The sequence below is a fragment of the Zea mays genome, chromosome 7, assembly GCF_902167145.1.
Source record: "Zea mays cultivar B73 chromosome 7, Zm-B73-REFERENCE-NAM-5.0, whole genome shotgun sequence".
Classification (NCBI taxonomy): Eukaryota; Viridiplantae; Streptophyta; class Magnoliopsida; order Poales; family Poaceae; genus Zea; species Zea mays.
In genome coordinates this window covers 167,190,221-167,217,842 of record NC_050102.1, presented here as the reverse complement: position 1 = coordinate 167,217,842, position 27,622 = coordinate 167,190,221, and the positions used below count along the sequence as shown (strand labels likewise).

The 27,622-nt window shown below is 46.3% G+C and overlaps 3 protein-coding genes across 5 annotated transcripts; 2 read left to right on the top strand and 1 right to left on the bottom strand.

The window, feature by feature from the left end:
- The first annotated feature begins 726 nt into the window (after window positions 1-726).
- LOC100278922 (uncharacterized) lies at window positions 727-1,486 on the top strand. Its single transcript, NM_001152042.2, has one exon. It carries the CDS (start codon window positions 805-807, stop codon window positions 1,303-1,305), a length of 501 nt encoding a protein of 166 aa, NP_001145514.2. The 5' UTR covers window positions 727-804; the 3' UTR covers window positions 1,306-1,486.
- A 1,566-nt stretch (window positions 1,487-3,052) lies between these two features.
- LOC100217157 (uncharacterized) lies at window positions 3,053-19,687 on the bottom strand. 2 transcript variants are annotated; one of them, XM_020540341.3, is made up of 9 exons: window positions 19,076-19,508; window positions 17,164-17,277; window positions 16,479-16,540; window positions 15,835-15,947; window positions 15,424-15,526; window positions 4,452-4,679; window positions 4,125-4,343; window positions 3,776-4,036; window positions 3,053-3,688 (listed from the first exon to the last, which is right to left on the bottom strand). In XM_020540341.3, exons 1-9 carry the CDS (start codon window positions 19,290-19,292, stop codon window positions 3,386-3,388), a joined length of 1,620 nt encoding a protein of 539 aa, XP_020395930.1. In that variant the 5' UTR covers window positions 19,293-19,508; the 3' UTR covers window positions 3,053-3,385. The 2 variants fall into 2 exon arrangements, with proteins under 2 accessions (XP_020395930.1, NP_001136994.2); NM_001143522.2 differs by lacking the exon at window positions 19,076-19,508 and adding an exon at window positions 19,518-19,687 and having other exon boundaries at window positions 3,173-3,688.
- Window positions 19,688-24,094: 4,407 nt separating this feature from the next.
- LOC103633307 (protein FAR1-RELATED SEQUENCE 5) lies at window positions 24,095-27,499 on the top strand. Of its 2 annotated transcripts, none has more exons than XM_035961138.1 (4): window positions 24,095-24,518; window positions 24,604-24,696; window positions 24,764-26,354; window positions 26,430-27,499. In XM_035961138.1, exons 3-4 carry the CDS (start codon window positions 25,424-25,426, stop codon window positions 26,903-26,905), a joined length of 1,407 nt encoding a protein of 468 aa, XP_035817031.1. In that variant the 5' UTR covers window positions 24,095-24,518; window positions 24,604-24,696; window positions 24,764-25,423; the 3' UTR covers window positions 26,906-27,499. The 2 variants fall into 2 exon arrangements, with proteins under 2 accessions (XP_035817031.1, XP_023156393.1); XM_023300625.2 differs by having other exon boundaries at window positions 24,101-24,518; window positions 26,430-27,496.
- The last annotated feature ends 123 nt before the right edge of the window (window positions 27,500-27,622 follow it).

Here is a 27,622-nt window from a genome sequence, read left to right as displayed (position 1 = left end):
TAGCTCCAATTCACCAATGCAGCTTTGCCAGCAGCACTACTATGGATCTCAATCGAACAACAGTAGATCTCTTTCAGGACACGCCCTGTCCTGTTGCCTGCACGGTTGGACCACGGAGAAATGTCGCGTTCAGAGTTGCAGGCACGGGTACCCGTACAGGCGTGACCAGGACAGGAACGATCGGTCAATTCCCGAACCGATGCCGACGCTCAAGACACCGAGGAATGGTCAAAATCTGAAAAGGCACCACTCGCACCTGCCTCTGCCTCCTGCCTATTCCAAATTCCAATAGTTTGCACCCAGCTGTCTGCAGCTTGACGAGCGAACGCGACAGGCAGCGGCAGGCAGGTCCGCAGGTGCCTTCCAGCCAGCGCGCACTCGGCCGCCACTCCACGACGCGGCTCCAAGTCCTCGGGCCACTGCCCACTGGGGGGCTCATGCCTCTGGTGTCTGATCAGGACAGCGTCCGCTTGCGACCAGCCAATCGCCGATGCCAAAGGCCCGCGAAAGGGTCAGCAGAATCCGGGAAACGCGACTGGTCGGGCTCGCCTAGTTGTGTGTGGTCAAAAACACGATCGAGTCGTGGAGCACGCGCGAAAGCTGTAAAGCTTTCACATTCCCAGCTCGGCTCCGGCTCGCGGCTGCGGCACTAGCTAGCGCGTTCGTGTGCCTGTCCTGTCCGTGTGGGTGTGGCATATATATAAAGAGGAAACGGCGAGTCGACGACTAGGAGAACTGGGACGACAGCAGCGGCGGGCGACGGGGAACGGGGAACCCCTGTACTGTATTTCGTCGACCTTTGCCATGGCGTCGTCGATGATGAGTTCTCGCGCGGGCGCGGCGGCGGCCGGAGGAGGAGAACACCGCCGTCAGCACGTCACCGTGGCGTGCGGTGGGCTGACGCGGCCGAGTACCAGGCCCGTGCCGGGCGCAGCTGGCCCACGGCCCGGGACGCCGAGGCCGCGGGGACCTGCTGCAGCTGCGGGCGGCTCTTCGTCTTCGTCGCCGACGGGGCGCGCGGGGCCGGAGTGCAACTGGTGGGGCGCTGCCGCGCGGCAGCAGGCGACGCCGAGGCGGACGAGGAGCGCCAGGGCCGCGGGCGCGCGCGTGCCCACGGGCAAGGGGAACCGCGAGCTGGTGAGACGGGCGCTCACGCCGCCCGCCGCGCGCGGCCGTGGCCGTGGCCGCGCCGGAGGAGCCGTCCTCCTGAGGAGGTGGAGCTTCCGGCCCGCGCCCAGCCGCCTGCGCAACGCGTCGTCGCTCTCCTCGCAGTCCCCTGACTCGCCGCGGCCACGTCCGTCGTGATCGACCGTCGCGACCGGATTCTTTGATTCGTTGTTTTGTGGGAAAGAAATCTTTGGTCTGCACTGCAGTTTGTAAAATGTTTTGTTTAAACGCAGTTTAGAATTTTGACCAGCTGTACGTAGTGAAAATGGTCGATTGTATGACATGTAACAATCGCTTCATGCAAATGCTTCCATCCGGATCCGACCCACGTTTTGTGCCATTGTGGCATGTCATCGTGCAACTAGCGTGCCAGGTAGGCAGAATAACTAAAGCTATTGTGATCCAAATCTCACTTTGTAAGTTTAGTAATCAAAATGTTCATTTTAAAAGCTTCAAAAGCTAGTTGACACCCGAGCCAAATTCAAAAATTGAATACCTCCTCTCGTCGGAAAATAATAATCGTTATTCAAGTAGATCAAATTTTACTATGTTTATACAAAATATCAGTAACATTTGTATATTTAAATAAGTTTTTTTATAAAAAATATATTTAAAGAACTATTTAATAATTATAATTATGTATTATAAATGTTAATATTTATTTTATTATAATGGTGAAAATTATGTCATATGAAATGGGTTGTTGTCTCCTAAATGGATCGTAAAAAAACATTCAGGCTCATCACACTGATTTGCCACTGGGCCATCGCGGGTCGTACCGCTATACAATATACTATCAAATATGATTAGTATATCGTCGCAAAGTACGAATAGTGTACTAGTAAACAGTCTATATAGCTCTTCAAGGCTATTACAGCTCACAACTTTTTTCACAACGGACAACACTACTTTTGTGATGAAGTCAAATTTATCTAGCTTGATCAAGTGCTTAGACTAATATATAAAAAATAAATGCCCTATCAAGATATATTTAATGGAAAAATAAACTAATTAGAAGTTATAGAAGTTGATGCGTTTTCCCATGAACTTAACTAAAGTTTTAAACAAAGTTAAATTAATAATACAGGGCAACCCTACTATCCGCAACGATGCACGCTATTTGGTCCTCTACTACAGGGCAACCCTACTATCCGCAATGACGCACGCTATTTGGTCCTCTACGTGTAACGGTACAAGGGGCGTGGGCAGTAGTTCGCTAGATGTGGGGGGAACTGTGCAACCCGTTATTTGGTCCTCTACGCACAACAGTATAAGGCTATCCGCAAGCGTTCCCCCTAAATTTTTCCCCCTATATCACTTTTTTGGGTCACATCATCAACATTTCACCCTCTATTTTTTTATCTCCCGCAGCGGTTCCCCCTAAATAGTCCCCCTATATCCCACTACACTATAAAATATCATTTTCTATACATACTTTTCATCTATTATAAATTTTTTATCTACTAACAAATGGAATTGGGCCCACGTGAACAGTGTTTAGAGGGGGGAGAGAGACAAGGCCAGAACGAGGGGGAGAGAGAAGGTTACCTCTGCGTAGAGCGCTGGCTAGGGTGAGCCGCTGCCGCGTTGGGGGGCGCCCTGTAGCCGAGGGAGGGGGCGTCGCGCCGTCCGTTGCGGCCAGTCTAAACTGCGTGATCACTAGTTCGCTCGATGTGGGGAACTGTGCAGCCCCCTTGTTCCCTATCCGTGGAATGCAGGTGTTTTTTGTTGAGAAAAAGTAGGTAGTAAATGATGAATATAGTTAGAAAATAATATTTTATGGTTATAGTTTTGTACAGAGAGAATATAGAGAAAACCAATGCAAGAAAAAAATAGAGAATAGAACCTGAATAAGGTGGCTGTATAGTGCGCTATAGGAGGGAAATTTAGAGAGTTGCAGACAGTCTTATATATACAGGCATACAGCCACTTCTTGAGGCACAAACCATATGAAGGCAAGTCTAAATTTTGGTGCGAAAGAAGAAATTGGCAAATGCTGATCCATATGCCGTACTCATAATGTTCACAATACTGGTTTCCGACCTGGTAATGTTCACAGGAATCATAATGCAAACGGCCTCCAAAATTGAACGAAACAAAATAAAATTAGAGTGACCCAGGACTTTGGATCTGCAGTAACGCAGGGACAGGACTAACAACAAACTCATTTTTTTTTCTCTTTTGCACACAACTTCAGCTCACGTCTGAGTATGACGCTTTACACCGGGCACGCTGGTACTTCAAGTGTTGTACCTGCCTGGATCTGGCCCCATCCGATGAGGCGCCAATGCTTCTCAACGCGACGGCTCAGAGCAACCTTCTCTCCTCGGCTCGTGCAGACAGGCGCGGTGAGCTGTAGCTTGGCAAGATCGTTCTTAACAGCGAGCACACGGGCGCCTGTGGACATGGACCCTATGTTAAGCATGAGGATCTCACCCTTGGTGAGCTTCGACACCTTCCCTGCCTTCTCTGTACCTTTCGTCCTCACACCCAACAGCCTCCGGAGTAGGAAGAAATTGATCTGCAAAGCAAATGTTCAATGACATACTTAAGTTTAACAACTATTTCTGCCAATCTAAAATCATGAGCGAGCAAAGATTTTACAAACCTCAAGCTCTACGTAAACATCAGGTAGTGAACCTACTTCACCAAGAACCTGGCCAACCAGTCTGTCAGCACGTGTTAGAGTTGGGTCCATGGTTGTTCCCACACCAATAAGCCCTCCTGGGACAGCAAATTGGAGTTCATTCTGCTCAGCGTACAGTGAGACAATCCTTGAGTAGATTGGGGTGCACTTGATGTTTCCAGTCTCATCTTTCATGACAATGCCAGGGCGAACTTCAATCTTCTGGTTCACCCTCAGGACTCCCTGTAAAAAAATACCATTGATGTTTTGTTCACATTAAACACAGTGGAAAACAGATTGTAGCGCCATGCCATGACTAAGATGTACATACCCTGAGAATACTACCACCAGCTACACCACCCCTGATTTCATCGACCTCTGAACCAGGCTTGTTAACATCAAAGGAGCGAATAACAATCATGTTGGGAGGTGAGGTAAAGTTCCTTTCAGGGATGGGGATTTTCTTCACAAGGTATTCACAGATAACATCAATGTTGTATTTCAGCTGGGCGGATATAGGCACCACAGGTGCACCTTCAGCTATTGTTCCCTGGTCAAATGAGCATAAAAAGAATCAGACCATGAAAAAGAAGACAATATAACAAGAGAGATGCTGATAAGTATTGAATAGTGCCACGAAGGCACACTGAGTATTGACCTGGATGAATTTTTGGATTGCTTCATGCTGATTCATCGCTGCGCTTTCCTGGATAAGATCGATCTTGTTCTGCAGAATGATGATATGTTGAAGACGCATGATTTCAACAGCAGCAAGATGCTCTGATGTCTGGGGCTGTGGACAACTTTCATTTGCTGCGATCAAAAGAAGAGCTCCATCCATGATAGCAGCTCCATTAAGCATTGTAGCCATGAGAATGTCGTGTCCCTATTCAAGGAATAGGTATTGTTAAACATACAATTATTTCCTGTTAGACAAATTCATCTCTATTCAAGGAGATAGGTGTTGTTGAAACATACAATTATTCATGTTAGACAAAGGGTGTGGTAGCCCTTTGCAGGGTCTGCACGCCTCTATTTGGGCCTAGTGCCTATATGGCTAGGACAGATAGATTGATCTCTATTAGGAAAGGATCTCTGTTGAACGGTTTTGTTTCTATAAACCCTCGGCCATATTTGCCTATATATGTGTAATATCATATCTCCTATAATCAATCTACTATTCCTTGTGCTTAATCTTACATGGTATCATTCACCCGGGTTTCTTCCGGCCCTTCTTCCGCTGCCTAGGTGCGCCACCGAGCTGTGTTGTCTTCTCTCCTCCAGTCACCGCCATGCCGACCAACCCTACTCCCCCCTCCACTCCTCACTGGGAGCAAGCAATCCACACTGCTAAATGTGCGGCTGCAGCCGAGCACAAGCACAAGCGTGTGTTGACACCCTTGAGCACGCTGCCGCCGAACAAGAGGCCAAGGTCGCCGCTGCAGAGCGGCTCACGACTGAGAAACACGAGCGGGCCGTTTGCGGCCGCGCGAAGGCTGCACGCGCGCCCACCAACCTCAGCCCCTCCACACTTCCTCCACAACGTGGTCCTCATCAACCTCCACTCTCAAGCCGTCGACGTCCAGAACATCCACACTCTTGTGCCAATCAACCTCGAGCTCTCCAACCAGTGGACCAGGTGGTGCAAGTTGTTCCTCCTTCGCCTTGGGGAAGTTCACCCTCGAGGAGCATGTTCTCCAAGACGACCCTGACCCAACCTTCTCGGACTAGGTGCGCATGAGATACATGTAAAGTCTTGGATCTATGTGAAAGGGAAATGTGCCCTTGGGCCATTTCTAAGTATTTTGGTGATTAAGTGCAAACACAGGTGCCAAAATGTGAAAATATGCCCATGGATGGACAAAGTGCAAATCACAAGTTAAGGTATGTTTCTAAGCCTTAGTACATTGGTTTTGTGTACTAATATATTTGTCTAAGTGTTAGAAACAGATAGAAGAAGAGAAGAGAAGACTTGGCTGTGTACAGCCAAGGGGCTGCTTCGGTCTGGGGCACCGGACTGTCCGGTGGTGCACCGGACAGTGTCCGGTGGTGCACCGGACAGTGTCCGGTGCGCCAGGCTGCCTCGGCCGAAGAGGCCGCTCTCGGGTTTTTCTCCGGCGACTTCGGCTAAAATTCACCGGACTGTCCGGTGTGCACCGGACTGTCCGGTGAGCCAACGGTCGGCCGGGCCAACGGTCGGCCGCGCGATCGGCGCGCGACACGTGGCCGAGCCAACGGTCGGAAGGAAGCACCGGACTGTCCGGTGTGCACCGGACTGTCCGGTGCGCCAGATCTGCAACGGTCGGCAACGGTTGGCTTCGCTTTTTATGGAAACAAATCGGGCACCGGACAGTGTCCGGTGTGCACCGGACTGTCCGGTGCGCCACGAGACAGAAGGCAAAGATGGCCTTCCAGATTTGTTCCCAACGGCTCCTAGCTGCCTTGGGGCTATAAAAGGGACCCCTTGGCGCATGGAGGAGTACACCAAGCATTCCTTGAGCACTCTTGATCACTCACACATCAATCTCGCGCACTTGTTCGACATTCTAGTGATTTGAGCTCCGTTCTAGTGTGCTAGTCTTTTGAGCTCAAGTCTGGGTCTTGTGTGTGCGTATTCGCTGTGATCTTTGTGTCGTGTGTGAGTTGCTAATCCCTCCCTTGCTCCGTGATTCTCTGTGGACATCTTTTGTAAGGGCGAGAGGCTCCAAGTTGTGGAGATTCCTCGCAAACGGGATTGAGAAAAGAAAAGTAAGAACATCGTGGTATTCAAGTTGATCATTGGATCACTTGAGAGGAGTTGAGTGCAACTCTCGTCCGTTGGGACGCCACAACGTGGAGTAGGCAAGTTTTTGTACTTGGCCGAACCACGGGATAACCACCGTGTCTCCTCTGTGATTGATTTCTTGTGATTATTGTGTTTTGACTCCTCTCTAGCCACTTGGCCATAATTGTGCTAACACTTAACAAGTTTTTGTGGCTTAAGTTTTGAAGTTTTACAGGATCACCTATTCACCCCCCCCCCTCTAGGTGCTCTCAATTGGTATCGGAGCCGTTCTCTTCAAGAAAGGGACTAACCGCCCGAAGAGATGGATCCTAAGGGGAAGGGAATTGTGATCAACGACAAGGAGAAGGAGTCCTTCGTCAACGAGCCAAGGGATGACAAGTCCAATGACTCGGGCTCGGGCCACAAGCGAAGAGATGGGAAGAAGAAGAAGACAAGACGCATCAAAGAGATCGTCTACTACGACAGCGATGAGTCCTCTTCTTCCCAAAAGGACGACGACTACGACAAACAAAGGAAACCGGTTAATTCTAACTTTTCTTTTGACTACTCTCGTATTCCGCATAGTTCAAATTCACATTTGCTTTCCATTCCACTCGGCAAGCCCCCACACTTTGATGGGGAGGACTACGGATTTTGGAGCCACAAAATGCGTAGTCACCTATTCTCTCTCCATCCTAGCATATGGGAGATTGTAGATAGTGGAATGCACTTTAATAGTTCGGATAGTCCTATATTCATTAATGAGCAAATCCATAAGAATGCACAAGCTACTACTGTTCTTCTAGCCTCATTGTGCAGGGATGAATATAATAAAGTGAGTGGCTTGGATAACGCCAAGCAAATCTGGGATACCCTCAAGATCTCTCATGAGGGAAATGACGCTACCTTGCTCACCAAAATGGAGTTGGTGGAGGGCGAGCTTGGACGGTTCGCGATGATAAGGGGCGAGGAGCCAACTCAAACATACAACCGGCTCAAGACCCTTGTCAACAAAATAAGGAGCTACGGAAGCACGCGATGGACGGACCACGACGTCGTCCGACTAATGCTCAGGTCCTTTACCGTTCTTGATCCTCATTTGGTGAATAATATTCGTGAGAATCCCAGGTACACCAAGATGTCGCCCGAAGAAGTACTAGGAAAATTCGTCAGCGGGCGAATGATGATCAAGGAGGCAAGGTATGTGGACGACGCCTTGAATGGACCGATCAACGAGCCGCAACCTTTTGCTCTCAAAGCCACAGGGAACAAGGAGGCGCTATCCAGCAAGGTGGCGCAAATTGAGGCGGCCGGTCTTAATGAAGAAGAAATGGCCCTCATTATCAAGAGATTCAAGACGGTGCTAAAGGGTCGCAATGGACAGCCGAGCAAGACTAAGACCAAGGGGAAGCGATCATGCTTCAAATGCGGTAAGCTTGGTCATTTTATTGCTAACTGTCCTGATAATGATAGTGACCAGGAAAAGGGGAACAAGAGGGAAAAGAAGAAGCATTACAAGAAGGCAAAGGGCGAGGCGCATCTAGGCAAGGAGTGGGACTCGGATTGCTCCTCGTCCGACTCCGACAATGAAGGACTCGCCGCCACCGCCTTCAACAAATCAACCCTCTTCCCCAACGAGCGTCACACATGCCTTATGGCAAGAGAGAAGAAGGTATGTACTCGCAACTCTACCTATGCTTCTTCAAGTGAGGACGAATCTAGTGATGAGGATGAAGTAGATTATTCATGTTTGTTCAAGGGCTTAGATAGATCTAAGATAGACAAAATTAATGAATTAATTGATGCCTTGAATGAAAAGAATATACTTTTAGAAAAGCAAGAGGATTTGTTGTATGAAGAGCATGATAAATTTGTTGAGGCACAAAAATCCTATACTTTAGAAGTTAAAAGAAATGAAATGCTTTCTTTTGAACTATCTACTTGTCATGAAACCATTTCTACTTTGAAAGGTGTCAACAATGATTTAAATGCTAAATTAGAAGTAGCAAATAAATCCAATTCTTGTGTAGAACATGTTGAAATTTGTACTAGGTGTAAAGATTTTGACATTGATGCTTGTAGTGAACACCTAGTTTCAATTTCCAAGCTTAATGATGAACTGGCTAGTCTTAATGCTCAACTTAAGACTAGCAAGAATGATTTTGATAAGCTAAAATTTGCAAGGGATGCCTACACAATCGGTAGACACCCCTCAATTAAGGATGGACTTGGCTTCAAGAGAGAAGCTAAGAACTTAACAAGCCATAAGGCTCCCATTCCCGCCAAGGAGAAAGGGAAGGCCCCTATGGCTAGTAATGTGCAAAAGAACCATGCTTTTATGTACTATGATAGGAGATATTCTAGAAATGCTTTTAGAGGTCATGATGTGTTTGATTCACATGCTTATGACTCTTATGCTATGACTGCTTCTAGTTCTCATGTTATGCATGGTAGAAATATGTCTAGGAGAAATGCTATTCATCATGTGCCTAGAAAGAATGTTATTCATGCTCCTAGGAAAGTAGTGAATGAACCTTCTACAATTTATTGTGCTTTAAATGCTTCCTTTGCTATTTGTAGAAAGGATAAGAAAATTGTTGCTAGGAAGTTAGGGGCAAAATGCAAAGGTGATAAAACTTGCATTTGGGTCCCTAAGGATATATGTGCTAACCTTGTAGGACCCAACATGAGTTGGGTACCTAAGACCCAAGCCTAAATTTGCCTTGCAGGTTTATGCATCCGGGGGTTCAAGCTGGATTATCGACAGCGGATGCACAAACCATATGACGGGGGAGAAGAAGATGTTCACCTCCTACGTCAAAAATAAGGATTCCCAAGATTCAATTGTATTCGGTGATGGGAATCAAGGCAAGGTAAAAGGGTTAGGTAAAATTGCAATTTCTAATGAGCACTCTATCTCTAATGTGTTTTTAGTAGAGTCACTAGGATATAATTTACTATCTGTTAGTCAATTGTGCAATATGGGATATAACTGTCTGTTTACAAATGTAGATGTGTCTGTTTTTAGAAGAAGTGATGGTTCACTAGCTTTTAAGGGTGTATTAGACGGCAAACTTTATTTAGTTGATTTTGCAAAAGAAGAGGTCGGTCTAGATGCATGCTTAATGGCTAAGACTTGCATGGGCTGGCTGTGGCATCGCCGCTTAGCACATGTGGGGATGAAGAACCTCCACAAGCTTCTAAAGGGAGAACATGTGATAGGTCTAACCAATGTTCATTTCGAAAAAGATAGACCTTGTGCAGCTTGTCAAGCAGGGAAACAGGTGGGAGGAGCGCATCACAGCAAGAATGTGATGACCACTTCAAGACCCCTGGAGCTGCTGCATATGGATCTCTTCGGACCCGTCGCCTATCTAAGCATAGGGGGAAGTAAGTATGGTCTAGTTATTGTTGATGACTTTTCCCGCTTCACTTGGGTGTTCTTTTTGCAGGATAAGTCTGAAACCCAAAGGACCCTCAAGCGCTTCCTCAGGAGGGCTCAAAATGAGTTTGAGCTCAAAGTGAAAAAGATAAGAAGCGACAACGGGACCGAGTTCAAGAACCTTCAAGTGGAGGAGTTCCTTGAAGAGGAAGGGATCAAGCACGAGTTCTCCGCTCCCTACACACCACAGCAAAATGGTGTGGTAGAGAGGAAGAACAGGACGCTCATCGACATGGCGAGGACGATGCTAGGAGAATTCAAGACCCCCGAGTGCTTTTGGACGGAAGCCGTGAACACGGCGTGCCACGCCATCAACAGGGTCTACCTTCATCGCCTCCTCAAGAAGACGTCGTATGAGCTACTAACCGGTAACAAACCCAATGTATCGTACTTTCGTGTATTTGGGAGTAAATGCTACATTCTAGTGAAGAAGGGTAGAAATTCTAAGTTTGCTCCCAAAGCTGTAGAAGGGTTTTTGTTAGGTTATGACTCAAATACAAAGGCGTATAGAGTCTTCAACAAATCATCGGGTTTGGTTGAAGTCTCTAGCGACGTTGTATTTGATGAGACTAATGGCTCTCCAAGAGAGCAAGTTGTTGATTGTGATGATGTAGATGAAGAAGATGTTCCGACGGCCGCTATACGAACCATGGCGATTGGAGAAGTGCGGCCACAGGAACAAGATGAGCAAGATCAACCCTCTTCCTCAATTATGGTGCATCCCCCGACTCAAGACGATGAACAGGTTCATCATAAGGAGGCGTGTGATCAAGGGGGAGCACAAGATGATAACGTAATGGAGGAAGAAGTGCAACCGGCACCTCCAACCCAAGTTCGAGCGATGATTCAAAGGGATCATCCCGTCGACCAAATTCTGGGTGACATTAGCAAGGGAGTAACTACTCGATCTCGATTAGTTAATTTTTGTGAGCATTACTCTTTTGTCTCTTCTATTGAGCCTTTCAGGGTAGAAGAGGCCTTGCTAGATCCAGACTGGGTGTTGGCCATGCAAGAGGAGTTAAACAACTTCAAGCGCAATGAAGTTTGGACACTGGTGCCTCGTCCGAGGCAAAATGTTGTGGGAACCAAGTGGGTGTTCCGCAACAAACAGGACGAGCACGGGGTGGTGACGAGGAACAAGGCTCGACTTGTGGCAAAAGGTTATGCCCAAGTCGCAGGTTTGGATTTCGAGGAGACCTTTGCTCCTGTGGCTAGGCTAGAGTCAATTCGAATCTTGCTAGCATATGCCGCTCACCATTCTTTCAGGTTGTTTCAAATGGATGTGAAAAGCGCTTTCCTCAACGGGCCAATCAAGGAGGAGGTGTACGTGGAGCAACCCCCTGGCTTCGAGGATGAACGGTACCCCGACCATGTGTGTAAGCTCTCTAAGGCGCTCTATGGACTTAAGCAAGCCCCAAGAGCATGGTATGAATGCCTTAGAGACTTTTTACTTGCTAATGCTTTCAAGGTTGGGAAGGCCGATCCAACTCTTTTTACAAAGACATGTGATGGTGATTTGTTTGTGTGCCAAATTTATGTCGATGACATAATATTTGGTTCAACTAACCAAAAGTCTTGTGAAGAGTTTAGCAGGGTGATGACGCAGAAATTCGAGATGTCGATGATGGGCGAGTTGAACTACTTCCTTGGGTTCCAAGTGAAGCAACTCAAGGACGGCACCTTCATCTCCCAAACGAAGTACACGCAAGATCTACTAAAGCGGTTTGGGATGAAGGACGCCAAGCCCGCAAAGACACCGATGGGAACCGACGGACACACAGACCTCAACAAAGGAGGTAAGTCCGTTGATCAAAAAGCATACCGGTCAATGATAGGTTCTTTGCTTTATTTATGTGCTAGTAGACCGGACATTATGCTTAGCGTATGCATGTGTGCTAGATTTCAATCCAATCCTAAGGAATGTCACCTAGTGGCGGTGAAGCGAATTCTTAGATATTTGGTTGCTACGCCTTGCTTCGGGCTCTGGTATCCAAAGGGGTCTACCTTTGACTTAGTTGGATACTCAGATTCCGACTATGCTGGATGTAAGGTCGATAGGAAGAGCACATCGGGGACGTGCCAATTCTTAGGAAGGTCCCTGGTGTCGTGGAACTCTAAGAAACAAACTTCTGTTGCCCTATCCACCGCTGAGGCCGAGTATGTTGCCGCAGGACAGTGTTGCGCGCAACTACTTTGGATGAGGCAAACCCTCAGGGACTTTGGCTACAATCTGAGCAAAGTCCCACTCCTATGTGACAATGAGAGTGTTATCCGCATGGCGGAGAATCCTGTTGAGCACAGCCGCACAAAGCACATAGACATCCGGCATCACTTTTTGAGAGACCACCAGCAAAAGGGAGATATCGAAGTGTTTCATGTTAGCACCGAGAACCAGCTAGCCGATATCTTCACTAAGCCTCTAGATGAGAAGACCTTTTGCAGGTTGCGTAGTGAGCTAAATGTCTTAGATTCGCGGAACCTGGATTGAATTGTAGCATACATATAGTTATGCTTTTGATCATGTTCCTTTTTTGCATTATGTTGCTTATTATGGTGCTCAAGTTGTACAAACACTCCCTGGACCTCACAAGTCCGTTGCAAAGCAATGCACATGTTTAGGGGGAGATGTGTTACAACTTGACCCTTTGAGACTAACCATTTGCTTGAGTTTGGTAATTTAGTCTCGAAGGAGGATTGAAAGGGAAAAGGTGGACTTGGACCATGAAAGACTTCCACTGCACTCCGATGAGAGGGTAACTAATTCCAAGTTCATCTCATGGAATCTTATTGCCATTTGCTCTTAATTGAAGACTTTGGTGAGGCAATGGGGTTAAAAGGCCAAGATTGATTCCGTTTTGGTGCTTGATGCCAAAGGGGGAGAAAATAAAGGCCAAAGTGATAAATGGATCAGCTACCACTTGAGAGATTTTGAAAATAGTAGAATAGAGCCAAAGTGATAAATGGATCAGCTACCACTTGAGAGATTTTGAAAATAGTAGAATAGAGTTTTTGTTTTGTCAAAAGCTTTTATTGTCTCTTATTGTCTCTATTGTCAAAAGTTGGCTTCTTGTGGGGAGAAGTGTTGATTATGGGAAATAGGGGGAGTTTTTGAAATCTTTGATCAATCTCTTTTGAAATGACTCTCGTTATGCTTCAACATGTGTGTTTGACTTAGAAATAGAGATTTGAGTTTGATTTGCAAAAACAAACCAAGTGGTGGCAAAGGATGATCCATATATGCCAAAATTGAATCAAAACCAATTTGAGTTTTTATTTGAAGTGATTTTGCACTTAGTTGCTTTATGTTGTGTTGGCATAAATCACCAAAAAGGGGGAGATTGAAAGGGAAATGTGCCCTTGGGCCATTTCTAAGTATTTTGGTGATTAAGTGCAAACACAGGTGCCAAAATGTGAAAATATGCCCATGGATGGACAAAGTGCAAATCACAAGTTAAGGTATGTTTCTAAGCCTTAGTACATTGGTTTTGTGTACTAATATATTTGTCTAAGTGTTAGAAACAGATAGAAGAAGAGAAGAGAAGACTTGGCTGTGTACAGCCAAGGGGCTGCTTCGGTCTGGGGCACCGGACTGTCCGGTGGTGCACCGGACAGTGTCCGGTGGTGCACCGGACAGTGTCCGGTGGTGCACCGGACAGTGTCCGGTGCGCCAGGCTGCCTCGGCCGAAGAGGCCGCTCTCGGGTTTTTCTCCGGCGACTTCGGCTAAAATTCACCGGACTGTCCGGTGTGCACCGGACTGTCCGGTGAGCCAACGGTCGGCCGGGCCACCGGTCGGCCGCGCGATCGGCGCGCGACACGTGGCCGAGCCAACGGTCGGAAGGAAGCACCGGACTGTCCGGTGCGCCAGATCTGCAACGGTCGGCAACGGTTGGCTTCGCTTTTTATGGAAACAAATCGGGCACCGGACAGTGTCCGGTGTGCACCGGACTGTCCGGTGCGCCACGAGACAGAAGGCAAAGATGGCCTTCCAGATTTGTTCCCAACGGCTCCTAGCTGCCTTGGGGCTATAAAAGGGACCCCTTGGCGCATGGAGGAGTACACCAAGCATTCCTTGAGCACTCTTGATCACTCACACATCAATCTCGCGCACTTGTTCGACATTCTAGTGATTTGAGCTCCGTTCTAGTGTGCTAGTCTTTTGAGCTCAAGTCTGGGTCTTGTGTGTGCGTATTCGCTGTGATCTTTGTGTCGTGTGTGAGTTGCTAATCCCTCCCTTGCTCCGTGATTCTCTGTGGACATCTTTTGTAAGGGCGAGAGGCTCCAAGTTGTGGAGATTCCTCGCAAACGGGATTGAGAAAAGAAAAGTAAGAACACCGTGGTATTCAAGTTGATCATTGGATCACTTGAGAGGAGTTGAGTGCAACTCTCGTCCGTTGGGACGCCACAACGTGGAGTAGGCAAGTTTTTGTACTTGGCCGAACCACGGGATAACCACCGTGTCTCCTCTGTGATTGATTTCTTGTGATTATTGTGTTTTGACTCCTCTCTAGCCACTTGGCCATAATTGTGCTAACACTTAACAAGTTTTTGTGGCTTAAGTTTTGAAGTTTTACAGGATCACCTATTCACCCCCCCCCCCCCCTCTAGGTGCTCTCACTATGGCACCATCTCCACTCAGCTATCCGACATGGTGCCACGTTCCCGCTCCACAGCCCGTGTGATGTGGCTGGTCATGGAGTCATAGTTCATAGGAAACATGCACCCTCCACCTCGATTCCGAGTTTTGGACCTTGGCCCAGGGGGACATCTCAGTCACCGACTACTATCGGCACATCAAGGGCGTGGCCGACGCCCTGAGGACCTTGGTGAATATGTTCCTAACCGTACCCTCGTCCTCATCCTAATTCGCAGCCTCAACGACATGTTCGTCTCCATCGGCCTTCACATTAAATCTGGTCGTCCCTTCCCCCATGTTCCTGGAAGCCCAGAACAAACATGCTGCTGAAGGAACTGAACCATATGCAATGGTCATCCACACCCCCACTTCCATGGTGGTGGCTGCCAGCGCACCACGTGCTCCTCCTGCACCTGTCAGGAGAAGCCACCTCCACCATATCTCGTATAATCAATCTACTATTCATTGTGCCTAATCCTACATTTCCGATATTATAGTTGATCAATATCAAATGAAATGTCAAAGAAATTAATAACCCTTTTTTGTTACCATATTCCTTTTAGTTGTAACATAACATCATTAACAATTGAAAGCTTAGTGCCACTACAACTCCATGATCAAAATTGACATAATGAAAATCAGCATAATACAAAGTTTATCACTTCTTCACTGGACGCAGCGATGATAATAAGGATTTAGGTGGTAGGTACAATATAATTAGGCCCGGGATATTTAAACACTAATGCAACAGAATAATGCTACAAGAAAAGTGGTAAATACTTTATCATACCGGGCAATCAACAAAAGAAACATGTCTCAGGAGTTTCATTCTAGTGTTTTCAAATCCAGGCACATCACATAGAGGGCTATCTTCTTTTCCGCTTCCATAGGCCCTTAATTTGAATGAAACAAAGTCAACACATGGTGCACAAGGGTTACATGACACAACATATAATTCCTCGCCTTTGATCAGCAAATGCTAAATAATATATAATACATTTTTTGGACAATCAGTCATATGAGAGTTCGAGCATGGTCTTTGAAACATATAAACCAGTAAATGAATTGTATGAACAGAAAAGATTCAGCATAGACCAAAGGTTAGAACAATCATGCTAACTTCTTCATTATTAACAAGTGGCAGATTAGAAAGATACAATGTTAATAGAGAACTCTGACATTTAGTGTGTGATGAGCATACTTGTAGCACATTGGTCGCGGACATCTGTCATCCTCACATTTGTAGATTTTTGCATTAGCGTAACCCAGCTTTATAGTAATGTTACGTTCCAGCTCATTCTTGAACCGAACAGTCTACAAAGCCAAAATTAAGCCACCAAAATATTAGTATAAAACAAATTATATACCAAGCACAGACATGGTGAAAAAGGATTGAGGGTCGAAAAAATCAGTTGCTAACCAGTCTATGTCATTGTAACAGATGCTGGTAAACAAAAGCACAAAGCACAACAGTCCCTTAACTAAGGATAGTAAGGAATATAATCAATATGTTTGTCACAGTAATATTACTAATATCAAATAAATCCCCAGAAAGGTCACTGAGCCATATATTTAACAAAATTGCACATGTATTCCTAGCATGCATTTTAAACCTATGTACCAAATTCTAAAATGTGTGTCTAATCATCACATGTCGGAGTGACATGATGTACTGGGGTCTATTTTGGACCCTCTTTTCCTTCTACTTAATATAATGATGTGCAGCTCTCCTGCGCTTTCGAGAGAAAAAAAGATACAGAAAGATGACACATAAAATTGACACCAAATACAAAACTCGGATTCAATGTTTGAAACAAATATTACACTGGAATACATGAATCACACCTGAACACCAGATATAGCTTTAACAACAGTGGACTTTCCATGAGCCACATGGCCAATGGTACCTGAGATATTTGCAGAAAAAATATTATGGTACCACAGGAGGCCTCCTTTCGCATAAAATCTGAATACATATACAGGCCATTTCCGAATTCATAGGAAGCTAAAAAACCAAAGTAACATATTGTTCAAAAATCAAAGGTTTTTGTATTTGTATATGTTATACAATGCACCATGTACATCTTCATTAGGCACAAATCATCGTATACAAAGTAGACAGATATCTTACCAGTATAAATAGTGATGTGGGACAACAACAAACAGTAAATGTTTATCGCAAATTTAGGTGAACATGTGATTTCAGTCTGATAGAAGAGGATTAAGCAGATGCATCCAGAGGGAAGAGGATGGCTCCAACATCTTAAGTATCCGATGAAACTCAATAATTGTTATGCATGAAGTACAGTGCTGTAAGAAATGAAGGATGAAGAACCACTGTAGTTCATTGCATGGTGCCACAAACAAATAGCTCAATGCTAGTGATTGATGTCTGGATCACTGTTCTAGAAATCAGAATAGTTTTTTGTACGTAAGGAAACTTCAAAGAAACTAAACCAAACGATATATCAGGTATGCTGACACCAAATCAGAGAACGGCACAACCACAGTGAAGGGATTGCATTCATACCCATATTGATTGTTGCTTGGCGTGAGATAACTTCAGGTGACAGGGGGTGAAGCTTCGTCACATCCAGTTTGCTTAAGTCCTGTTCCATCAATCCACGACGAGCCATCTTTGGAACTGCACAATGGTAACTGGAAAGATGAACCTAGCGTCTTGTTCAGTGGTTACTGACCCAATACCAACTACATGAAAAACAGCATTAAGCGCTGTTCCTTTCTAGCATAGCATCACTCATGAGAACACATGGGCAGGCAGGACCAGCAATTAACACAAATTCCATAATGTAAGGACACAGATGCATCAAGTCCTAACCACTAATCGCTTCTCAGCCAGATGCGAACTTAGCGTTGGACGGGCGTTCAACTGAGCACCAAATCTATTGCCCGTTCTGGGAAATTTGAATCCGATAGCTCGCAGCACAGCTGGTAAGAACAAATTGCGTCCAAGCAGGTCAGGGTTCCTTACTAGTCAGGGGGCGTGAGGGGCGGGCCCAGTAAGGAACATGGGTGCACACCCAGTAATTTTTGCAATAGAACCGAAGCTAGTAAGCATAGTATATTATACTACGTAATGGCAGGAGCTCTGCCTCTCAATTAAGAAGAAAGGAATTGACCCAGTTTTAAGGGAAACCGGGCCCAAAACCTATACAGGACAAACAAACCAGACAACAACAACCCCACACACACAATACCCATCGTGAGTCATCGTTGCCGAGTTCAACACAAGTGACGAGCAGCTCCGACTCCCCAAGACAGGCAGCACAAGGTCGAAGGAAACACGACGATGACTACAAACACCGGCAGAAGAGAAGGAAGGAAGACTGTGGCGCGCCGTCGTTTGCCAAGCCACGAGATACCCCACTCGAGACAGCTCCGATTCTTCACCAGTGAGACTTCCAAAACCTTGATCCACCGCCCCGCCTCCGCCAAATGCCTCATCTTCGAAGCAAACAAGCCCACGAAGGAGGAGTCGCTCCACGTCATTGTTGCCAAGCCACATCCCCTGACGTAGCAGCTTCGATTTCACGATGCAAGCCTCCACCTCCACACGCAAACCGGGACCCAAAAGACGAAAGCAACCACCGAAGGCGACGACGTGGCCGAGACGAACTTCAGTAGCGACGCCTTCAGGAAGGGAGTGACGTCGGGGACGCCATCGTCGCCGGTCCGAGGTGGGCCGGGCTTTTGCCCACGGAAGACAAAGCTAGGGAACATGACGCCCTCAACAGGGGAAGCGGCGCCCAGGAGCGTCGCCGTCGCTAAGGCTTTCGCCCAAGAAAACCCCCAGCACAACGTCCGGCCAGGACCCCGGGACAAAGCACACCTCCACAGCCGCCGCCGCCCAACCAACCCACACAGACCCATCCAGAGGGCCAATGACGCGCCGGTTGCCACAACAGTCGCAAAGCAGCGCAGACCGCCACCACCTCTGGCTGGGCCCACGGTCCCGGCCAAGCAGCGGCAGCACCACACGGCGCACCTCCGTCGACCAACCCTGGCAGCAGCCGCTGCGACGCGCCAGATCCGATGGCATGCGCACCACCTCAAATACCGTCGGGGCTGCCGCTGCCCATATGCCGACACCCCACATCACCACTGAGGAGCCATATCCTCCGTTCCTCACCGTCGCACGACTGATGCCCCGCCCACAGCAGTAGACAAGGCCGTGAGGGGAGGGGAGGGGTGGCAAAGAAGAGAGCGCCGCACCACAGCGCCTGCCCGAGCCCCAAACCGCCATCGACGCAGCCGCCACCGGCCGCCAGCGCCAGCAGTTGAGGGCAGATCCGGCCCACACGCCACAAACCCAACACCACGAGGAGCACGCCCGCCAGCCAGCTCTAGACCCACCACGCCGTGCGTCCGCCGCCGAAACGGCGCAGCCCCGCCACCACCAGCAGATGCCGCCAATCCATTACCTGGCTGCACCTGCAGGAGTGCAGGACCAAATGTTGAACCGCCGAGCACAGCCCCCGACGACGCCAGGGACAAGGAAGACGACGGCGCGGGGGACTGCGCCCGCCCCAGTAACCCCGCGGCTGGAACTTGAGCCGCCCGACACAAAACCCGCTCAGATCTGAACACCGAGAGAGCAAACGAAGGAGAAATGCCGGAGAAACGCCCCGCCGCCGCCATCCTTCGCGCCGGCCTTCGGCAGTCTCCTCCGGCGACGGCGAGGGGGAATAGAGGAGGAGAGAGTGGCGGCGCTAGGGCTGGGGGGCCTCCCGTGTCGCCCGAGCGGAGGACGACGCGGGGGCTGGCTCTCCTGTTCCTGACGGGTTCTCGTCGCCGGATAGCTTAAGTTAGGGTTCGGGTGCTCGGTTTCGTGCAGCACGAAGGGAATAGAAAGGGTGGTCATACCTGACGGGTTCTCATCGCCGGCAAGGGCCCGACGCAGACCTGGGTACATGGAGTAGGGTTTAGTGCGGCGGCGGAGGACGCGCGGTCGTTGCTACTTGGGAGAAAGAGAGCAAGTGGGGTGAACTGTGAACGGGAGAAGAAAGGCTGGGATCAAGCCGAGGGCCGGGCCTGCCTGATATGGGTGATAAGGCTGGCAGCTGTTAGCGTCCGAAGTCCACCCCCGACCACCCTGGCGCCTGACGCATTTCAATGTGGGCTACATACGCGGCCCATGTTGAGACCCCACTCGAAGGGGGGGGAAGAGGCCCAACTGAACGACACGCTGGGTCGGATCAGTTAGTTGCACAGGGGTTGAACTCGGCCCCATAAATTAGTTGAAATAGAAGATCGGTTCATTCTCTTCTGTTTTCTTTTGCTCGGTTTTCCACACAATGCCAACTCAAGCCTCAGTGTTATGGTGGATCCAATATTTTTAAAGTCAAACAGTTTAAAAACTCAGTGTTATGGTCGGATCAGTTAACATGTAAGTCAAACAGTTTAAAAATTCTGGATCTGTTTAGTTCAGCTTTTTTCTAAACGTTTTGGTAGTCTACAGCAGCTTCTGGTGGCTAGAAACTAAAAAAACTGAATACAACAATAATAACATCACCAATACGAGCATATCGCTGATTACCGGTGGCTCCTATGACTCGAATACACATCAATTTTCTAGCTCCACTGTTATCTGCTACATTTAAAAGGGTCTGAGATTGAATCATATTATTTTGATTTCCATTTGTTATTTCAATGCAAAAGGATGAAAGAAATTTTGTCTTTACAGAAAGAAAAATCAGGGTTTTTTTATCTTCAATATTTCTTTTGGAGTTCTATATCTCTAATCGAAGAAATTGACTTCGTATCAGCATTTTACTGGCAGCTATAGAGATAGCTGCTCTAGCTACATTTTTCGGATACTCCGCTCATTTCATAAAGTATTCGATCTGGTTTAACAACGGCTACCCAATATTCGGGGGATCTCTTTCCCGAGCCCATACGTGTTTCTGTGGGTATTATATTATTGTAACCAGTTTATCGAGAAATATACGTACCCATATTTTCCACTACAGCGTGCATATCGTGTTATTGCTCTTCGTCCAAACAGTCTATAAACTCTACGATGGGATGGAATTGATGGAGTAGAGCTAAAAAGAACGGAGTGTAACAGTCTCGAACATCCCTTATTCAGATTATATATATATATATATATATATATATATATATATATATATATATATATATATATATATATATATATATATATATATATATATATATATATATACTAGTTGTATGCCCGTACGTTGTTACGGCGGCAACACGTTATGATAAAATACATACATATGCAGAAACATTAATCGTCATTCTACATATGTACTCCCCAATGAACAAATAGATGTCAAGAAAACAAAACATGTTGTGACAGCTGCTCCCCTCCCCAACGGTCGTGGCTGTTGCGCGGGGCAGGGGGACTGCGGACTGCGGAGGGAGCAGGGGCGGAGGGAGCGGACACTGTGCGAGAAGGGGATGGACTGGGTTGGTGGTCGTGCGGAGGGAGCAGCTAGGGATTAAGTTCATCCAAGCAATTGCAATTTAGGGGGTGTTTGGTTTGCCCCTGCTAAAATTTAGCCCCTAACACATCGAATGTTTGAACCTCTGTTCGAGGTATTAAATGTAGTCGGATTATAAAACTAATTTCTCAGCCGAAGATTAAAAAGTGAGACGAATCTAGTACAGTTGGTTGGGTCTATATTTCATACTCCTATTTGAAAGTCAAACGCTTGATGTGACCCGGGCTAAACTTTAGTCCACAGAACCAAACACCCCCTTAGTTTTTCCAACAAACACGACAGGGCCTGTCAATTACCATGTTTGAGTATCTTTTTCTAAAAAAAAGAATCTCATATTTTAGGTCCTGCTTATATCATATAGTAAGTTAGTCCTGGCTAATCAGAAGAAGTGGGTATTTGGATTCAGCTGATAATAGTTCGTTGGAAGGGTCTATAAACTACTTGACATTGATTAATGAACTACTTCATTCCTCATAAAAAACAAAGTATCTGAGTCTCTTAGAGTTCATTTGTCACAAACTATTTCAGATTTTAGGTGAGATACTAACTCAGTTTGAAAAGACCACATTCACATCATTTATTTATATTACTAACCCAAACATGATAAAAAAAGGCATGCGGTATTTGGTTTATCGCAAAATATATGCCCTAGAATTCTACGATACCTCAAATTCTACTGTCTGCATCCTAAAAAAACCTTGATGTTTTCTGATTTTTAAAATAGAAGCGATCAATCAAAACTATCCGTATACGCTTATTTACTGAAAGGTGATCAACAGTAATTAAGAAATAAATCGCTAACTAAAACGAAAGAAAGTAGACACGCTAAAACATTAAAAATGCAACAAAATTGCTTGCGTCATCGGAGCCGGTGTGTGTCTACGTGGTGCTGACTCCGACAGTCCGACGCACTAATCATCAGTGGGGGGAACGAGGGCGCTGCGACTGGCGATCGGAACGAAGAACTTGCGGTTGCCTCGGTAGTCGGCAACTTCGCAGCCGGCGGAAGTGGTGAGTCAAGGTGCTCGTCGCCACCAACAGACACACTTACGATATGGCTAAAACACCCAGAGACTGTAAGAAGAATATAAACCTGGCGGACAAGAGTTACCGATGGCTTGTTCAAAGATGGCAACCGTCTTTCGACAACGATCTTCCATTAGTATACTACTATACTCCACCAAGGTTGACTCTTCCTCGCCCATTTCTAAATATAGGCCCCTACTTTTTTGTTAAGATTGTCTTGCTTGTTGGTAGATTGAGCTTCAAAAAAAAACATCTGTAAAAAGGGCATATATGCTATTTGTATCTGTAGCGACGAGAAGTTGACATCAACAATCTGAAAGCGTGTCAGCGCATTAAGCAGGGAGAGAACTTTCTGCCTCAGGATTCGTCAGAGCAGGGTTCAACACTCCTCGAGCTTTAAAGGGTCCAAAGAGGCAAAGACTCCGAAAACTCAAATACTGCTGCATATAAGGAACTCAAATCATATACTCCACCAATGATGTACAAAGGTCTCATTTCGACAAAGTACTGTACAAAGGGTGTGAAAATACTGAACAAAGGATGCACAGTGTACCAAATTAAAACAAAGAGGAGCTAAAGCTACTAATAAACTGTCTGTGGCTTCCTGTTCTTTATTTGTGATACAATCGCCATATGCCAGAGGCTATTTCCTTCCTGATACGTTTTTAGTAGGACCACCAAGTCTGATAAGACGACTGATCTTCAGCGACTCAAGGTAGCCAGGTAGCTAAAGAGAAAGCCATGCACCTTTCAAACCTTCGAATCAACAACGACGCGAGCATCCGTCATGGACATGGCGTTGGCCTCCCCGCCGTTAGCATCTTCTTCCGTCGCGGGCCGCGGTTGCTGGGCTGGGGCACCCCTTTCCCTGACCATGGACAGGTAGACTCCCCAAACTCCTGCCAAGAACACGAGGAAGAGGAGAAAACCTCTGACCGTGCCCCGCGGCGCCTCCTCAGCGGCCCCGTGGAGTACGCGCTCCGAGCCATCTTGCTGGGCGGCTACGTAGGCTTCCCCGACGACGACCCGGAGTCCGGGTTCGCGCCCGACGACCCCGACCTCCTCCGCAACCGCCCCGTCCCGGACCGCCTGCTCGTCGTCTCCGCCGGTGTCGCCGCCAACCTCGCCTTCGCCTTCGCCTTCCTCGTCGTCTACGAGCAGACGCTCACCGTCGTCCCGCGGCGGTGGCTTGGCCATGGATGCGGAGGACACGGAGGCAGGCGGGCGAGTGATGAGGATGTGACGTGGGCGTGGGAAGTTGCATCGCGTGAGCGGTGCGTGAGGTGCGGGAGGCCGTTTGCTGCGCGTGAGGGTAGGGAGCGGGGGCAGTCTACACTGCCCCCTTAATAGTTAGTAGAGATATAAAGCTATCACTGTGCTCAAAATTTGAGAAAAAAAAGTCTACTTAACCTCTTCGCCTAACGACGGTTGTCTTCTTCGCCTCTAGTATATAAAAAACAGCTTTTAAGACAGTTTTAAACGTAGTTTTGCAAACTGACATGTTAAAAAAATCTATATAACCCCAACATATGAAGAGTTGATTGTACGTCATACTCAACTATGAAATAGGTCCAGGCTTGTCGTCCTTCCTCAGTCCTCTATTCCTCCATCTAGATTGCTCTGCTAGCTCCAGAGTCCAGACCTCCCTCGCCTCTCAAGTCGTGTAATCTAATTTGTATCCGAACCAAGTTGTTCTGTGGTCTAATCGAGAAGAGTGTGCTCTAACAGAGCGTAGGCAAGAGATTAGAATCGTTGTCTGTCTCTGGCCTGTGATTTGCGAGCATGTCAGTACCTAGTTTGTATCCCTTTTAAAATTCTGACGACTGAAGAGGGTTTAGGGTTTAGTGGCAGTAGGCACGTAAACGTAAGGATCGACAGGCACCAGGCGGCTATACCTATACCAGAGCGCGAGGACGTTTCCAGGGCGCTAGCTGTGCTCTAATTAAGGAAAAAAATTCTCTGGATACGGCCTCCAAAAAGCCTACCGTGGAGCCCCTCACACACCGGCAACGCGCAGGCCCACCTAGCAGGAAAAAAAGATTTTTCTCCTTGCAGCTCGTTCCGTCGTTCGGCTCGAAGGTCGGCTTGTGACCGATGGACTTCCAGATATACTCATCGCGTCGCTGAATACAGAAGGCATCGCCGCCTTTCCCTAGTGCTGATCAGATCAGTGATCTACACAGCCATCTTTGGCGGTACAATCTACACAGCCATCTTTGGCGGTACAATCTACACAGCCATCTTTGCCGTCGCCGATCGTTCGACAATCTTCCTCCTCCTTCTGTCCTTGCTGCTTCCTCTCTTCGCGACAATGGAGGAAACAGGGAATATAAACTCCATAGCAACCGACGGGCAGCAAATTGCACAGGTAATAAAATTCTCTTTTATACGTATTATAATTACAATCAATCTGTATTATACTTATTATTGATTTGATTCACCGCATATGTTAGATGACACAGAACGAGTCCATCACCATTGGACCAGTGATTCCGCACACATCATCCTTATCTGACGGCGCAAACGCCGAAGGCGATGCCAACATGGTACTATAATAAAATAAATTATATTATGACATTGTGTGTTTTATTCTAAAACATATTTTTACAACAGGTTGTTGATAAAGATGGACCAGTTGTGATCGTTCCTAAAGTTGGGATGTCTTTTGCTTCGGAGAATGATGCTTATGAGATGTACAACACCTATGCTGGCATTGTCGGGTTCAGCATTAGAAAGAGCGTTATAAAGCGTCGTGCAGATAAAACTATATACAACAGAGTTATAGTTTGTAGCAGCCAAGGACATGCAAAAATGGGATCGTCAAATGCCACTACAAGGACAGGTTGCAAAGCTCTGGTAAAGTTTAATGTCAGCAGAGAGGGAATTTGGACATTGCAAAAGGTTGAACTTGATCACAATCATATTTTAGCGACACCAAAAAAGAAGCACATGCTGAGGTCACAACGACATGTTATAGATGCAGACAGACATCTGATTGCTCAGATACGAGAAGCCGGAATGAAGCCGACTCAAGTGTATGAGTTCATGAAGCAGTTTTACGGCGGGGCTGACAAAGTTCCCTTCTTGCGAATGGATTGCAATAATGAGATTGGACGCGAGCGGAAGAAGTACCTAGAATCCAATGATGCACAAACGTTGTTGGAATACTTGAAGAACAAGCAGATAGAGGATCCTGCATTTTTTTTATGCCATGGAAATTGATAGGCAAGATGGAAGGATAGCTAATTTTTTTGGGCTGATAGTCAGTCTATCATGGATTATGCATGCTTCGGTGATGCAATACCGTTTGACACCACATTTCAGACAAATAAGTTTGAAATGCCTTTTGCTCCACTCCTTGGAACCAACCATCACAAGCAAACAATAATTTTTGGGGCAGCATTGTTGTTTAATGAAACCATTGAATCATTTGTTTGGCTGTTTCAAACTTTTTTAAAAGCAATGTCAGGCAAGCATCCAAGCACAATTTTCACTGACCAAGATGCAGCCATGGCAGGAGCAATTGCTTATGTATTCCCAAATACATGTCATCGCCTTTGTTTGTGGCACATCTACCTTAATGCTGCTAAACATCTTGGTCATGTAATTCATAAGTATCCTGAGTTTTTATATGCTTTTAAAAGATGTGTTTATGAAGATAGATCAGAGGAGTATTTCACAAAGAAGTGGAATGAATTGTTGACTAAATATGGTCTAGAAGAGAACTCATGGATGGATCAGCTATATGGTTTGAGAAGAAAGTGGGCAGCTGTTTATCGTAACTCTTTTACAGCTGATATGACTACAACCCAAAGGAGTGAAGGTATGAATAATGCCTTTAAGAAAAGATTTCGTAGGAAACTTGGTCTTTCTGAACTCCTTGTAGAGTGTGACAAGGTTTCTGCTTCCCTACGTGAGAATGAGTTGGATGAAGATTTTAAATCACTTTCAAAGGTGCCAGTTATTTATGTCCCAGAATTACCATTGTTGAAGTCCGCCTTAGAATCATATACTAGGAGGATGTATACAGAGTTCGAAACAGAATTTAAAAAACAGTTCGAGTATTCTTGTAAACTGTTACAGAATGAGGGGTCAATATCAACATTTACGGTTACACATATGCATTCAGATTATGGAGCAACAACTATATTGAACATTGCATATATGACCATTACATGCTCTTGCAGAAAGTTTGAATCCATAGGTATGTATATTCATCAAATTATAATTTTGGTTGTACTACATTATATTGTTGACCACTATCTTCAATTTCTTTCAGGTATATTGTGCAAGCATGCATTCAAAGTATTCAATATGAATGATGTTTTTATTTTACCATCTCAATATATACTTAACAGATGGACAAAATATGCAAAAAGAGGGCATTATGTTCAGAAAAAAGGAAGGCCAAATGAAAATTTGAAGGCACGTGCTGCTCGTATCTCTCGAATAGCAACATCCCTTGCATTGAAGTGTGCAACATCAGAACCACTTCTAGATGACGATTTGGAGAGGGCATTGGAAAATTTGGAATCGATGGCTGATGATTCACTAAACAAGATGCGAAAAAATGAAGATTCTTTCGTTGGTTTGAATGACCATGATATATGTACAGAGAATAGTGTGATATCATTTAGAGTTCCTCATGTAGTAAAAGGACCGAAAAGTAAACGAGCAAAAAATGTTGTTGAAAAGAATACAAGGAAGAAAAAGAAAAGTCATCAAGAAAAAGGTATTGATTTATTGTTGCAATGATTGAATTTTTTATTAGCATCATGTCTTTTAATAGCTGCTATTTCAGATGCTGTTGGAGAAGAAACAAGGAACATTGGGGACAATAGTGGTGGCAATGTGGCATTACCAAACATTTCTACCAATAATGCGATCAACTTTCCAATCATTGTGCAAGGAGAATATACAAGTCTTTTGCTTGGTCTTGATCAAGATGCTTCAGCTGCTCGAAAATTACAATTTGACACCGGAGCAAATGATACAACCATGTAGTAGCATTTTTCTTTTACTCAAATAAATTCAATACATTGTGTATCGTACAATATACAATTGGTTGCATACTGCTGCGCCAAATTTTATATGTTGCTGAACCTGCACATCAAGGGATTTCTGTATGTGCCAAATTATGTATGTCTGAGTCTCCTGGTTCATGTCTTCTATTTTTAGCGACGGGGCAAGTAAATTTGGAAGTCTATCGGCTTAGCCGATGATTTGTTTGATATTTGAGACGGAGCAGCTAGCCAAACGCCGGGACGAGCCGCAAGAAGAAAAGTCTTCCGATTCCTGCTAGGTGGGCGTGCGCGTTGCCGGGCTCCACGGTTGGTTGTTTGGAGGCGGTATCCAGAGATTTTTTTTCCCTAATTAACAACAACAGCCACAATTAACTCGCCGTCCGCGGGAGATGGGTCCCCATGCCGTCGGCGCGACGGAACGACTACGAAGCAGTGGTTCCATCCATTG